Consider the following 16068-nt stretch of genomic DNA (forward strand, 5'->3'; position numbering starts at 1 on the left):
CCAAGCAGATATTGTTATGTGATCCAGATACTACTTTAGAGAATGTAGTAAAGGAACTTAGATTGGAGTTGGATGGAAAAGTTTATACAAGTTTGTTGACAACCAATATTGAGTGGAAGTTTAATCCTGAACACAAAGTAAATGAGTGGTTTGAGGGTGATTTCAAATTGGTTACTCGGTTTGGGGATCCTGTTTGTGTTCAGCTGGATCAGCCCTTAAATCCGAACATTCCTGTTTGTCTGGACCTTGAATTGTCAGGCCAGCAATGGCGTGTTGATGAACAAGCGAGGGAGGAAATGAGGATGGAGCACACGCCTGGAATATTGATGATGCTTGATAAATTTGGGGAGGAGGTTAGTCGTAAGCATCAAAAGATTTTGGATAATCAGGAGGAGATTGATAACGTTGCAACCTCGATTTCGGTTGCGGTTACTAGTGGATTTGAAAGATGTTTCCATATGCTTGGAGATACTGAGGCAAGGATGTCTCAAGACGGTTTGTGTGATGAGACCGCAAAACTTGGAGTGAATGATGATGAAGCTATCATGCCTATGGATATTGAAGAATCTGGCAAGAAGGGCAGAGCGTCTGGAAAAAGAAAGTAATAATTATAGTTTATGTGTATTAATTCATATTTTATTTTATTTTATGTATTTAATGTTTGTTGAGGCAGTAGTAGTCTCGAAAAGGTTTAAAATTAATGTTTCATATTAATGCTCTATAATGCCATGTTTAAATCTGATGGTTATATGTTAACCAGTGTTATTTTTATATCATGCATTTATGATAACTATGTAATTAATGCGTTATGTGTTAATCAATGCATTTTACATGATTATATGTTAATCAATGTTTTTTTTTTTAAAAAAATATTAAAAAAAGAAAAAAAAAACACATAAAGAAAAAAGGAATATAAAAAAAAACACAAAAGAGTTCTAAGGAACCAAAATAAAAAAAAAATGTGTATATGAAGAGTTTAAAGATCTGGAAATAAAATATATATAAAAAAAGAAAAAAAAAAAAAAATATGGCAGGTGTCATACCAGATCAATTATTATCTATTTAATAAGCGTTCAATGCTACTCATAATATATATATGATAATTAACATGTAAAAACATATTGTTATATTCAATCTGAAATATTACAATTTGAAATCCAGGTTCATGTTAAAGCCAGGGAGAAATGTGATGTATAGTCCCTTTCTTCCTGACTTGAGAGCAATGCATGTATTTTGTATATTAGCTTTTAGTTCTTGTGTCAACCGTTTCGGAGCAAGACATTGCTCTGCAACACGACACGAACATAAAAGTGAATAGTTGCCATAATATTTAATATTATTATTGTATGTTTATCTTGTCTTGAATTAATACACTTTATAAGAATATTTAGCTGTTTGTTCTTGCTATTACTACACGTCAACCGCCCCCTCTCTTTATTCTTTATTTAAAATTATTACATTTGTTACATTTTTTTAAAGAGAAAATTAAAATGTTTAAAAGAATGCTGAGACCATTCATGTTAAGCAACCAATTACTCCTGGTTTTTCCTGCACGCACTTGTGATATCAAATGGTTTAGCCTATCCAGCATATACTTTGGTATACTTGGGAAGAAGACCTTAAGTCTGCGGCCGAGAACTACACCATACATAATGTACTGCAAAACGATGTATCCAAGACTGAAAGACAAACATCCTAACAGTGGAGTACATGAAATAACCAAATTCGTCGCTGAAGAATGGAACCAATTAAGCGAGGCAGAGAAGGAGGAATACAGAGAAATATGCAAATATAAAATGATAGAATACGAGGCTGATGATGAGAAACAAGAAATAGAGGGTGTCCCATAGTGTAGTGGTTAGCGCAATACGCTGTGGTTGGGAGAAACCGAGTTCAAGTCCCCACATAGACTTTGCACTTGGTTGACAAATACCTTCGCAATGTGTCAGATTATGATCACGCAACCTTCCCTAAGATGCCCTAGGGTTGTAAGGGGGGAGATTTGTAGGAAGTTAGGATTCTACAAATCAAGCAGCTCTAACCATGCTTTCCCTCATCCATGCTCCTCGTATGAGAGTGCCATTAATTAGAGTGGCTTAATATGGAACACCTGCCAAAACTCTAGGCCAGGGTGATGTAACAATTGAGTAGCTTCCACGAGAATTGCGGGTCAGCTTGTAATGTAACATAGAATACAATCAGCTGTGCGCGAAGCTTACCAATCTAAGATTGGCCAAATGATTCTCACTTCCAGTCTCCGTGTGCATCTGAGTCCTAACTTCAGAGAATCATGGCTATAACAACAGAAACAAGAAATAGAAAGTATGAGAAAGGAAATAGAAGAAATAGTGCATGATCGACCAGTTAAAATTTTATCTAGCTCGCATATTTATTTTATAGATGGCAGATGCTATGAAAAATAAGGTTTCCGTGGATGTGTCCTTGAAAAAAGCTTCTAAAGAATTTAAGGCAATGAATGAGAAGGAAAGAAGTATTCTTGAGAAAAAGTTTGAGGAAACCCAACAAGATTTTGAAAAATGGAAACAAAAAGTAAAAAAAGACGGCAGAGCTAAAATTATGAAAGATCTTGAATCTAATTTAAGTGAAAGATTGAAAAGTTTACAGTTTGATAAACCTAAAAGATACACACCTCCAAATGCTTGTTACATTCAGCAAAATTACAAATCGTTTAAAGGATCAACAGATCAAAATAAATGGCAAGAATTTATGAAGCAGTGGAATAATTTGAGTGCTGCAGAGAGAGAACCCTATTATGAATTTTTTAATAAATATAAAAAGGATATGATACTTTGGAAGGAGACAACAAGTCAGGATGGTAGAAAGGAGGTTATTCAATTAATCAATTTATTACTATACAAACTGAAATTGTAATTGAAATACGTCTTTTTTCTTTGTTCATTTTTTCTGTCTGTAGCTTATGATTTTGATCAGATTTTTTTTCCACATTTTACAAATATAACAGTCTGAATGGTTTTAGGCTATTTGATGTCCTTCCGACCCCTAGATTCTAGGGGTGCAGCTGCTAGTTGTGGGAACGTAAAGTAATAATATTTATCTTAATTTTAATAATTAGATTATGTAATTCATATAAAAATGGAATTTTTATTTTTAAAAGTACTTCAAGTACAAATGTTATAATTACATAATTTTTACTATTCCTTATCTTGAAATAGATTTTAATCCTATATTTATCTTCAGGTTAACTCAAGCCGTCGAATTGTTTTAGCCTTAAGCATTGATTTAATAGGGGTAAAATGGTGTTTGTTCACTGCCCCCTTCCCTCCCGCAAATAAAAAGCTCGTTGGATGCGACGCAAACGGTATTACTAATTTTAATCTACAAGCAGGGGTGTATATTCTGCAAAAGATTTTTTTTTCCCCGGCTACAATTTTTTTATTTCTCCCCTACCCCTTAGTTTTTTCTCACCAAGTAGGGGGGAAAATGGAAAAATATTTAAAAAACTCTTAATTTTATCCCTCCTACCACACATTTTTTTAGTTTTTTTTTCACCAAGGAGGGGGGGTGGGGTTTCTTAATTTTTACATATTTTCCCTCCAACCACTTTTTTTTTATTCCCCCCCCCCCCTCCCCCACTGAGCAGGGGATCCCATGTAGAATATACACCCCTGTCTACAAGTGGGGTAATTTTGTGTATCATCATTGGGGTTGAACATCAATTTATCGGCCATTGTCTTATGTCTTAAGATCTTTGTTTTCATTTCAGATAAAACGTATGAAAATCACAACCCTATAAACTTTTTATAAATCCTAAAATGGCACTTATGATGCGACGCAAACGGTACAAGTTCCAAGTCGACCTGAAAATCAACGAATTAACGGAAGTGACGTTCGGGAAGGCGATCCTGTTCGCCAAGATCCGACAGCTGGATGGCGGCGGTTTTACTGGCTTCAGCAAAAGGAATATTATTGCTGTTTGTTATAGTCATTATTGCAGTTTTCCGCAGATATTAAAATGAAAAAATTGGTAGAGAGGGTCAACTTTAGAAACTTTTATTAGATTTCAACAAGTTGAATGTCAAAACGTTTCAACCACTAATTTTAATCTACAGAAGGGGTAATTTTGGGTATCATCATTTGGGGATGTAATTGTACATCAATTTATCGGCCATTGTCTTATCCATTTGGAAACCTGATAAAGATAACAAACAGTAATAATAATTTTGTACAGGGTTGACGTATCCAACCATGCCTGTAAATATGGGGACAATTTTAGTTTCCCCTGTAAAATGCACGCGAACGCCAGCACGGGCGTGCTTGAATCTTGCAAATGTCGTATATCAATAAGGAACATAGAAAACTATAGATATCAAGTTTGAATTCGATAATTCTAACACTGCATGTTAGAGCTAACAGTTTCTGGCGTTTAAGAATCATGCAAATGTCGTATATCAATAAGGAACATAGAAAACTAAATGTAATTTAGCTTATTTTACCCTTCAATGGGTATCATGCAAAGTTTTAAATCGATGGGACAATTCTAACACTTCTAAGCTCATGACAAGAGTTTCGGGCGTTTTAGAATCTTGCAAATGTCGAATATCAATAAGGAACATAGAAAACTTCAATTTAGACTTTTCTATTGATTTTAAATTTTGCATGAAGATTCCTAGAGCAGTTAGGTAAGATTTAGGAAGCGTAATAACTCTATAATCGTTACTTAAGTCCGTACATCTATTTAAAACATGCTGTTTTTTTTAACATAATTTGTATGATATATACCTAAATATCCTATTCGTCTGATTTTTGCAATAATGATTCCTAGGTGAAATATTATAAGCGAGTAATCTAAATAATAAAATCCTTTAGATGAAAGTATGTACTTTTAATTCATCCTGTATTTACGCAGTTTTATGACAATTTTTTTTAGACATACTAATTAATATTCTGCTTATTAAGTTCTGATACTCTACAAGAGTTATTGTTCGTTTGTTCTTCCTTTTGATTGTAGAGCTTCTCTTCAGGGGTGTATATTCTGCACAAGATTTATTTTTTTCCCCTGCTACAAAATCTTTTATTTTTCTTCCCCCCCTAGTTTTTTCTCACCAAGTAGGGGGAAAATGGAAAAATATTTAAAGAACTCTATATTTTATTTATTTATCCCTCCTACCACACATTTTTAAAAGTTTTTTTCACCAAGGAGGGGGGGGAAATGGAAAAAATGTTTTCAGTTTTCTTAAATTTTACATTTTTTTTTTTCCTCCAACCACTTATTTTGTATTCCCCCCCCCCCCCCCCCTGAGCAAGGGGATCCCATGTAGAATATACACCCCTGCCTCTCTTTTATGAATGTTGTCATCCTTTTTTAAAAGTAAAATTTTCATTGTTCACTTGTCATTGCTGAACTAATAAATTTATCAGTATAGACGTATATCCCAGACAACTACCAAGTGGTGGAGACCTCTTTCGTCTGCTAGCAAATTGTTTTCTGCTCTTTTGTAGCTACTTGGCTGTGATAATATTTCCAACATAATTGGCTGGTGTTTAAAGACACAATTTAAAGTCAGCAAAGGGTCTCCACCTCGTGGGTAGTAGAGCTCGTGCCCCCTCTATTATTTTACTTTAATGCTGTCATCAAATACCGACTGGGGTGTATATTCTACATGGGATCCCCTGCTCAGGGGGGGGGGGGGGGGGAATAAAAAATAAGTGGTTGGAGGGAAAAAAAATGTAAAAATTATAAAAACTGAAAACATTTTTTCCATTCCCCCGTCCTTCTTGGTGAAAAAACCAAAAAAAATGTGTGGTAGGAGGGATAAAACATAGAGTTCTTTAAATATTTTTCCATTCCCCCCCCCCCTTCTTGGTGAGAAAAAACTAGATGGAAAAAAAATAAAAAAATTGTAGCAGGGGAATAAAAATAAATCTTGTGCAGAATATACACCCCTGAATACCGATCTAATTTTCTAAAGTTTTCAATGATTAGAAAAGAGGAAAAGGGCGGCAAAAATTTTCGCAAAATTGGGTTTGTTGACGTTGATCTGGCGGAATATGCGGGAGCAGGTCCCTCCACGCAAAGATATATTTTACAGGTAATTAGATATTTATAGTTCATCGGATAATAGACAGTTTTTCATATATATAATAAATGAAAGATTATAGTATTAATACAAGCTTTGTTAGCCCCTAGGGGACAAAGGCCCGGGTTAACAATACTGGTGTTAATTTTATGATTTTTATTATAGCATTCGTGGAAAATTGTCTGTTCAGTTTGACTGAGAACCGGTTCAATTCCACCGGATAATGATCGGTTTCAAAGCCATACCAAAAAAACATAATTGACAAAGAATGAATCTATTCCTAATGTAAAAAATTTCATTCTTTTTCAGGGAGGGAGGGGACATTGGACATTGTAAATTGTGCTGGTATCCCAAGTTTATAAACACTTTTCTAATTTATTTGCTAAAAAAAATGGGTAGGTACCTAGGTATTTTTGATCATTTGGGATTGTTTTAACGGTTTTAAAGTGCAGACAAACATGTTATCTCTCACTCACAGGAAGAGAGGGGCTGTGTATTACACTTGTCCTCAAAGTCTTATGATATCGTTTGCTCAACAACTTTGGGGACTTTTATTGATTTTTGATTGGTTGATTCGTTAAGTTCTGTGTCCAGACGATTCAACCACTAATTGTAATCTATAAAAGGGGTTATTTTGTGTCTCATCAATGGGGTAGGGGATTTACATCAATTTATCATCCACTGTGTTATCCCTTTAGATCCTTGTTTCTCAGATTATTGTTATTTTCAGGCATATGAACAGACACATAGATTAGACAATTCAATGTTAAATATGACGCTAAATATAACTTTAAAAGGTAAGTAACATATTAACAAGAATGACAACAATCATAAGTAGCGAAGCACAAATAAACATGGATTGACAAACGGACAGAGTGAACATTAGAAAGAATTATGAACATTAGAATATAAGATACCTATCGAAAGTATATGGTAAAAAATCACGAAACCTTTTGAAAATACCCATTAACTGACAGACAAAGTAAGTTTTATTTCAAAATCGAAAAAAGCTTCCTGTCCTTAGTCTTACATTTAGAGAACGATGGGAAATTAAAGTTTTGAAAATCGGAACTAAACCACTAAATATACATAGAACATTGTAGGTAAAAGAATAAAAGCGGTTGTCTGCTATGGATGTTATATAATGAAATATGCCTTATAATTATGAGAATGAATTAAGTATATCATTGCATTATTAGGATGTTTTGAATCTATTCATCCGTGTTCTGTAATTTTAGAGGGTGATCCATATTTCCAGCGGCTGTTAACGCGGCAGCAGCCAATACAGCTGCCGGGAGAAGAGGAACAACCGGCGGGGGCCGATTCTCTTTCTGTTAATTCTAGGTAGGAAGAATTGGGATCTAAAGGGATAAAGACTATGGCCGACTAATGATGTACATCCCCAATAATAATACACATAATTACCCCTTTTGTAGATTTAATTAGGGGTTGAAACGTTTGGACACTTAACTTTTTAATCAACTTATCAAAATTCAATTAAAGTCTCCAAAGTTGTAAAGTCATCGATTAAAAAAACGTTACTATCAAACTTTGGGGACTAGTGTAATAGAAAGTCCAATATCCCCTCAATCCTTGGGAAATTTCCGAATTATCAACATATGACTTACTAGCGGCTACGCCCCTAGAGGCCTCTAGGGGCACTTGAGGTGGAGAAATTTTTTTTTGGGGGGGGGGTAGGCCCCTCCTCATTTTTAATTTTGGTTAAAAAAATTCAAAAAAAAAATTTTTTTCGGGGGGGGAGGATTTTTTATTTTTTTGGGTGGGTTGGGGGTGTCACACCCCCCCAAGAAAATAGTTATAAACCTTCCCGGGACCTATGAGAAGCTACCCTGTTAAGGAGAACCCGATCGGTTCAGCGGCTAGCGAGATCCTTCGGTGCAGACACACAAACACACACACAGACATCCTGTTACTTTAGTATAAGGATTAAGGATATCTAGCTGTCCACATTTGTTTTTCTATCTATCTCTTAAGCTATCTATGTAATATTGATCCATCTACAAACTCCACCTTACCTGTAGATATAGGTATCTAACAATCTTTTTGTATCATGGAAAGAAAACGAAGTAGCGGGTTTCATCGTATTTTCACAGTAGCTTAACTCCTATTTCTAGCACCTTTGCTGGGGGGCTCTCACCCTGCGGGCAATCACTAACCTAAAATAACCTATCAAAAGCTACTGTGAAAATACGACGAAACCCGCTACTTTGTTTTCTTTCCACGATTCATCTTTTTTGTATTGCAGAGCTAAATTATCTATCTATCTACAAACTCTACCTTTCCTGTAGATATAGGTATCTAACAATATTTTCTATTGCAGAGCTAAATTATCCATGTCTGATGTGATGGGGGTAGAAGACCCGACCCACTCCAGAAATTCCTCCTCAACGTCGCAGCCCGGCAACTCTATTGGCAATTCCTCTAATTCGTCCCAAGTAAGATTTTTCAGGGAGCTAAAGGGATAAGACAATGTTCGATTAATTTATATACAATACCTCCCCAATACAAAAATTACAAAATTATCCCTTCTGTAGATTTTAATTAGTGGTTGAAACGTTTAAACGCTCAACTTAATAAATCAACCAATCAAAATTCACTGAAGTCCCCAAGGTTTTTAAGCTAACGAATAAAAAAATTATAAGACTTTGGGGACTAGTGTAATAAACAGCCCAATGTCCCCTCCATACCGATAGTTAATGCATTATTTTATATTTTAGCCTGCTCTGAGTCGCCATAGTTCAGATGAATGTCTTCACAATGATACTGGTCATAAAGTTCCAGTAGTACCCAACATTAAAACTTTGGGGACTAATCTAATTAATGTATATTTTAGCCTGCTCTGAGTCGGCATAGTTCAGATGAATCTCTTCACAATGATACCGGACATACAAACTCTAGCAGTACCCATAATAAAACTTTGGGGACTAATTAAGGTATATTTTAGCCTGCTCTGAGTCGGCATAGTTCAGATGAATCTCTTCACAATGATACTGGGCATACAAGTTGCAGCAGTACCCACCATCAAACTGGCAAAAGGAATGTAAAATAGTGTCTATACTACGCCCCTAAAGGCTTCTTGGGGCCCTTGAGAGGGAAAGGGAGTCCACCCTCACTTTCAATTTACATTTTAAAAGAAAAAGGAAAAAAAAGAATTTTTAAGGGTGGGATTTATTTTTTGGTGGTACCCTCCCCCAAAATAGTTATAAACATTCTCAGGACCTATGAGAAGTATTCCTCTGATTTTGGTATTTTTTGAGTTAATCAAGAATTGATAAAAGTACCCAAAGATTGCAACCAATGAATGACAAACCCGATTTTTAAACATCCCATTGTAATGTAATTTATAATTATTTGTTGATAAATTAGGACACTGCTAATTAAATTCGCCACAAAAGAGTACTCTTGTTTAAAACTTTGGGTACCAATATAATAATAAAAGTCCAATGTCCCCACTCTCCCTTCCTGAATTTTATGACACTATTTAATTTTTAAAATTGTGCAGATTATCATCATCTGGTAGTGGTAGTGTTGGAATGGAGGGTACCGGCCATACAAATACTAATAGTCTTGATAAAGAAACCATTACACGTAGAAGGGTGGATTCAGGGAGGTATGTATATAATCTATCTAACTAGGTATCTATCTCTAAAAAGTAACAGGAACTCTGTCTTTCTGTTTGTATTCTAGGATCTCGCTAACCACTGCTGGACAGAAAAGGTTCTCCTTTATAGCGAAGCATCTTAAAAGTTGAAGGAAGATTTATTACCATTTTGTGGGAGGGTACTACCTCCACCCTCAAAGAGAAAAATTTCTTAAATTTTCTTTATAATTAGATTTGACCCTGAGAAGGTTATTGATGACCTGATGAAAGAGCTTGAACTGGATTCCAGTACTGCAGTCCAGCTGGAGTCCAGTCAAGGTCTTCAGCTATACCTGGGACCTGATGGAGAGTTCAGGTAGACTTTGTTAGTTAGTTTTCTAGTCATTTTCATAAGCTGGAGTTCAATCTATGATGAGTTTAGGTGTGCATAGATAGTTTCTAGTCCTTACCTTTTAGCTGGAGTCCAGTCAAGGACTTCAGACATACCTGGGACCTGATGGAGAGTTCAGGTATACTTTGTTAGTTAGTTTCTAGTCCTTTTTCTAAGCTGGAGTCCAGTCATTGAGAGTTCAAATATGCATAGAAAGATAGTTTCTAGTCATTTTTCTTTAACTGGAGTTCAAGGACTTCAGATATACCTGGGACCTGATGGAGAGTTCAGGTATACTTTGTTAGTTAGTTTCTAGTCCTTTTTTCTTCCGTTGGAGTTGGAGAGTTGAGAGCAGAGATCTAAAGGGACTATGGCCGATTAATTGATGTACATCCCTAATGATGATACACAAAATCACCTCTTGTGTAGATTACAATTAGTTGTTGAAGGAATTAGACAACCAACTTAACGAACTAACCAATCAAAATGCATTAAAAATGCCTAAAGTTGTTAAGCCAATGGGGAAGTAAAAAATCTTATCGTCCATTATTTTATCCCTGAAGATCCCTTTCGGTTTAATGATTGTTTCTAATATAATTTTATTTTTGTTTAGGTTTGATCAGCCTCGAATTAATAAACAGTTCAAACAAGTTGTCATAGACAAAAGTTGAGAAATTATCTCCGTCCATCCAGAAAAATTTGCCACTTATCCATTCATTACTATTATGTATTCATATCTTATAATAATATCCTATTATGTAAAGTATTAAGGTTTTTTGTCTGTAGCTTAAGATTTGAGTTCTGTTTAAGGGAACTTTGCACACGTCCAGGGAAGGTTTTTAACTATATAATATTGAGGGAGGGTAATTACACCCTCCCAAAAACTACTTCTAATCCCCCAAATGATTGTCTCACTTTTTTTAGAACTTAAATAGTTAGACATCTCCCCCTTTTTAAGTGCCCCTCAAGGTTTCTCGGAGAGTAGCCGTTAGTAAATAAATTAAATAAAAAAATTGTTTTTTACTTTAAAGGATTGAGATTTTTTTTTTTAAAGAAAAAGATTATAATTGGGATTATGCAATACTGTCTGTAAGACGAGAAAAATTGGCATTAGTAACTTCATTTTAAATAAAAATTATACCTAAAACTTGTAATTGAAATTGAAATTCCTTATTCAAAAAAATAAGGTAAAAAAAATTTAATGTTTTCGTATGTTTTGAATTAGTATGGTTACAATGTGATAGTAATAAGTATGACGATAATTTTAATTGTTTTATTTTATGTAGTTTGCTATTATTTAGTTTTAAGTGTGTAATATTTGTTTTTGGCATCGTATAATAAACAGCTTTCCGCAGATATTAACATGAAAAATTATAAGATTAAAACCAGTTTTGTTAGCCTCGAGAAGCCAAATTCTAGTACCACCAAAACTGGTTTCAATCTTATAATTTTTCATTTTAATATCCACGAAAAATTGTCTGTAATAAGATGCTATAAATGATTTTTCAGTATGGCTGAGAACCGGTTTTAATCCAGAGGCTTTAAAGCCATACTGGAAAGTATTTTTATTTGTTTTAAATATGTTATATCATTCCCCTACCCCACTTCAGTATTATATTTATTTAAACCAGTTCAATTTTAATTTTTTACCTCTCTCAATATTATGTACAGGAGAAAGGAATTGTTTTGTTTTTATCCCATCGTACTTTAGACAGGTTTCCACAGATACAAAATTTTAAAAGATTAAAACCTGTTTTGGTAGCAACGAGAAGACGAAGGCACGGCCTAACAAAACTGGTGTTAATTTTATGATTTTTAATTCTTGGAAAATTGTCTGTAATACGATGCTACATGATTTTTCAGTATAGCTGAGAACCGGCTCTAATTTAGTTAAAAGTAATCGGTTTCGAAGCCATTCTGGAAAAGAAATTCTCCCTGTGTAAATGATTCAGTAAGGGATATTTTATCTAAAGATTAACTTTATCTTTAACTTTTCCTTCAGTCAAACAAGATTAAGGTCAAAAATGTTTTAATCAGTAACAACAATGTTAGAGAATTTTAGAGAAATATTAGTTTTTCATTAGATGGTAACTGCTTTCTTTTTATAAATGTCTAGTTAGAAAATTACCCCTTTGAAAGCTTTCAACAACAAAAAGATGTTAGATTAGTAAAGAAATGTCGGACCCTAAACCTTTTAGAACATGTTTTACAATGCAGAAAAAAAGAAATAAGAATAGTTGTTTATCGCATCGTATTATAAACACTAAACAGCTTTCCGCGGATATAAAATATGTACAATTACAAGATTTAAAGCAGTTTTATAGCACCGAGATGCCGAAGGCACGGGCTATAAATAATTTTTCAGTATGGCTGAGAAACGGTTCTAATACTCCGGATATTAATCGGTTTCGAGGCAATACTTTTTCTCTGTATTGCAAAAACATACAAATAACAAACCTATCTAAAGTATAATGTAGAAAAAGGTGTTAAATTTCATGTTTTTCTCAACTAAAAAGTTTAATAATAATAACAGTGTTATTATGCATTTTAAATGTGAAGTTCATCAGTTATAGTAAGGTTGCTAAAAAAAAATATAAATTTGAGTTTTAACGTTTTCCCACCTTTGAATCGTGCATTTGTAGGTTAAAAATTTTTTTTTAGATTCGTCTTATCAAAGGGATCAAAATCGGGAGGGGACATTAGGCTGTTTATTATGCTGGTCCCCAAAGTTTTATAATAACGTCTTCTCAGTAATTGGCATAAAAACTATGGTTAATTCATTAAGGGGAGTGTCCAAACGTTTCAACAACTAATTGTAATCTACAGAGAACGTAATTTTGTGTTTTTCATTATGGATATACATCAAATTATCGTCCATTGTCTTATCCCTTTAGATCCCTGTTAATTTAGCTACCTTACTTAGCCAATAGTCTCGTAATAATTATAATAGAAAATAGCTGTAATAGAAAACTTAACTAGCCTTAAATGAATTACCTAAATCAATATTAAACCCTTAGAGTAAAGATATTTTTTATAGAAATAGTTACTAATAGGGGGGGGGGGGGAGTAGATATCTTGTAATTTAATGTAGCTCTATTTTAACAAGGATGACAACATTCATAAAAACGAAGGTATAAATTTAGAAGGTAGGTCAAAAGAACATCAATACTTGCAGATTGTCAGAACTTAGTAAGCAGAATATTGATTTTAAGGACATACTTAAGAACTTGATTATGGAGATGCTTCGCTAATAAAATGAAATCTTGTTGTTCTAGGAATCATCAATAAAAAAACAGTTGAATAAGATAATTATATCATTCAAAAGATGTTGTCAAAAAGTTTTTAGAAATCGGCATGTTTTTAAAGAACATACGGAATTTCTGGTAACGATTATAGAGCACCTACGCTTCCTTATTAGTACTTAACTGTTAAAGGAATTGTCATGTAAAGTTTGAAATCAATAGGACAATTCTAAAATGTATAAATTAACGAACAGACTGATCCTAATTATAGAAAAGCTTCTCTTTTAAAAAACCTAAGTTACAAGAACTCTACAAATCTCTCCTACCCTTTCTAAAAAACCTGAAAGAAACAGAACTTAAATACAAAATTAAATTTTCTCAAAATTAATATTAGAATTCTATAGATGTGCCCATAATAAGATAAAGTACAATTATGTTCATAAGCAGCGCAGCAATAACAAGCTTACCAGGGAGGGAGGGGACATTGGGCTGTTTATTACACTGCACTAGACCCCAAAGTTTTTTATTCGTTGTCTTGACTTCTTATGTTGAATTTTGATTGGTTGGTTCATCAACGTTTCAACCGCTAATTTTAATCTACAATAGGGTTAATTTTGTGTATCATCTTTTGGGGTTATACTTGTTTATTAATAAATCGACCATTGTCTTATCCCTTTAGATCATTGTAAGCAAACAGTAATTAATATTGATTCGGTTTTGTTAACAAAAAATTATAGTCATAACTCAGATTTATGTTACATAACTTTTAAAAACAACCATTTAACAAGAAAAATATGGTCATTTTTGACTTAGTGACCTACGGACATACCCTAATTATAGAATAGCTGCGCTTCTCAGATTAGAATTCTTTAAATGTGCCCATTTGAAAAAATATCTGTGTAAAAATTAATGTATTTTTAAACTGTGATAGATTTTAACTATTATCATTACCTATTATATTTAATATTAAAAATGTCTATTTTAGAATATTTTTGCCTTTAGAAATATAACAAGGATGACAAAATTCACAAATCTTTAATAAGAGTCCAGAAAATCAATTCTAAATAAACTTGATAGAAAAAATTAAAAGAATATTTTAAAGGCAAAAAAAGACTTAAATGTGGATTTTATCTCATTAAAAACTCTTTTCTGAAAAGTATAAGAGATTAAAAACTATGCCCTATGTAGTATGTATCTATCTAAATATTAATAGTTATTTATTGCATCGTATAATAGACAGCTTTCCGCGGCTAATAGAATAAAAATATATAATTAAACCTTTTTTTGTAAACCCCAAGGGGCCGAAGGCTCGGGTTAACAAAACTGGTATTAATTTTATGATTTTTTTTTAATATTCGTAGAAAATTGCCTGTAATTCGATGCTATTCATAATATTTTAGTATGGCTTATAACCGGTTTTAAACCAGCGGATATTGATCGGTTTCTAAGCCATAATAGAAATTATCAACCTATGCTGTAATGTATTAATATTATTATTATTGTTTTGTTTAACGGAACCAGTTTTTTCCCCTTATTCAGTCAAAATTCACCTATTGTGATATTTTAGATTTCAGAGATAGGATAATGGAATTAAAAATGTTACCCAGTGAATAGGCAGAATTTGTGATCAGAAAAGGTATAATAGTTATTTCCAGTATGGCTTCGAAACCGATTAATATCCTTTGGATTAGAACCGGTTTTCAGCTATGGAAATTTAATGGAATTAAAAATGTTACCCAGTGAATAAGCAGAAATTGTAATCAGAAAAGGTTAAATTAATACTAGTTTTATTAGCCCGAGCCTTTTGTCCCTAAGGTCCAACAAAACTCACTATCCGCGGAAAGCTGTAAATAATACGATGCTATGAATAACTAAACTGCGAACCAAAAAAATAGGCAAATCCAAATTTTCAAAATGGCAGCTTCATTATTTATTTGGGACGAATTTACTGTAAATATAATATGTAGATACATCTTTTTGTTAAAAGTTTCCACCGTTGATTTTTATTAATCAGCACCAATGAAGCACAAGATCTCAAAAACAGCATTTTGGGTAAAAACTGGTGAACCAAAAAGATATGCAAATCCAAAACAAATCAATGGAAAAACGATTTTTTTGCACTTTTCTTCTGTTTTAAAGATTGATTCTGATAAATTGACAATTTTTTAAGGGATTTATGCATTAATTATTATGAAATGTAGTATAAGGTAGAAAATAATGATTTTTTAAAATAAGAAATATTAGAAAAAAAGAAATTCATCCCCTATCACTTTAGAGGTCAGCTGCTGACCTCCAGTTTAATGGATGTAGCCTAATACATGTTAAAGATAAAAATTACCCTGAAAAGTATACAAAAATGCTTTTTAATGTGTTAAAAAAAAACATTTTAAAATCCTGATTTTGAGGATGATGTCCTTTCAGATGCTCCTATTGGTGATGATGGTGAGCCAAATGTTATCTAAGTACATCATGCCCATTACAACAACTTGTCTATCAACCTATGTACCATTTTTTGTAGTCATAGCATTCTCCACTGGAGCCAGCCGACAAGAAATATAAACATCTTCTTAAAACGACAGTATTTACCTTATATATTGGAGTAATTAAAATTGCAATTTTTTCTTTTTTAATACTGCTTGGCTGGAGGCTGCTATGAATACAAAAATTGGACCATAGTTCAATATATAAGTTGTCATCATGGTCATGCACTTTGATAACATTTGGCTCACCATCACTACCCATAGGAGCATCTTAAAGGCGATCATCCTCAAAATC

General features: G+C 33.3%; 2 protein-coding genes across 7 annotated transcripts in view; both read left to right on the top strand.

The window, feature by feature from the left end:
- Positions 1–3705: 3705 nt before the first annotated feature.
- LOC145333086 (EEIG family member 2) lies at positions 3706–14861 on the top strand. 6 transcript variants are annotated; one of them, XR_013884446.1, is made up of 11 exons: positions 3706–3938; positions 4209–4325; positions 5964–6071; positions 6790–6856; positions 7298–7403; positions 8401–8515; positions 9025–9114; positions 9581–9690; positions 9914–10036; positions 10665–10778; positions 11083–14861. XR_013884446.1 is itself a non-coding variant. In XM_080178243.1 (10 exons), the coding sequence occupies exons 1-10, from the start codon at positions 3795–3797 to the stop codon at positions 10720–10722; spliced, it is 1038 nt and encodes a 345-aa protein (XP_080034369.1). In that variant the 5' UTR covers positions 3706–3794; the 3' UTR covers positions 10723–10782. The 6 variants fall into 6 exon arrangements, 1 of the variants encoding a protein (XP_080034369.1); XR_013884445.1 differs by having other exon boundaries at positions 11106–14861; XR_013884447.1 differs by having other exon boundaries at positions 11146–14861.
- The window catches only part of LOC145333082 (inhibitor of nuclear factor kappa-B kinase subunit beta-like), a 43905-nt gene continuing 42695 nt past the window's right edge, over positions 14859–16068 (top strand). The window contains exon 1 of the mRNA XM_080178235.1: positions 14859–14929. The gene's annotated coding sequence lies outside the window, so the exon portion shown is untranslated. The remainder of the gene's footprint in view (positions 14930–16068) is intronic.

Source organism: Acartia tonsa, chromosome 12 (assembly GCF_053477335.1).
Source record: "Acartia tonsa isolate MP-2025a chromosome 12, ASM5347733v1, whole genome shotgun sequence".
Taxonomy (NCBI): Eukaryota; Metazoa; Arthropoda; class Copepoda; order Calanoida; family Acartiidae; genus Acartia; species Acartia tonsa.

Bases quoted from the DNA above. Each gene is read 5' to 3' on its own strand.
- LOC145333086 (XM_080178243.1), top strand. From the start codon at position 3,795: ATGGCACTTATGATGCGACGCAAACGGTACAAGTTCCAAGTCGACCTG. The intron at 7,404-8,400 runs GTAGGAAGAATT...TTTCTATTGCAG, and splicing joins TCTCTTTCTGTTAATTCTAG to AGCTAAATTATCCATGTCTG. The intron at 10,037-10,664 runs GTAGACTTTGTT...ATTTTTGTTTAG, and splicing joins GGACCTGATGGAGAGTTCAG to GTTTGATCAGCCTCGAATTA.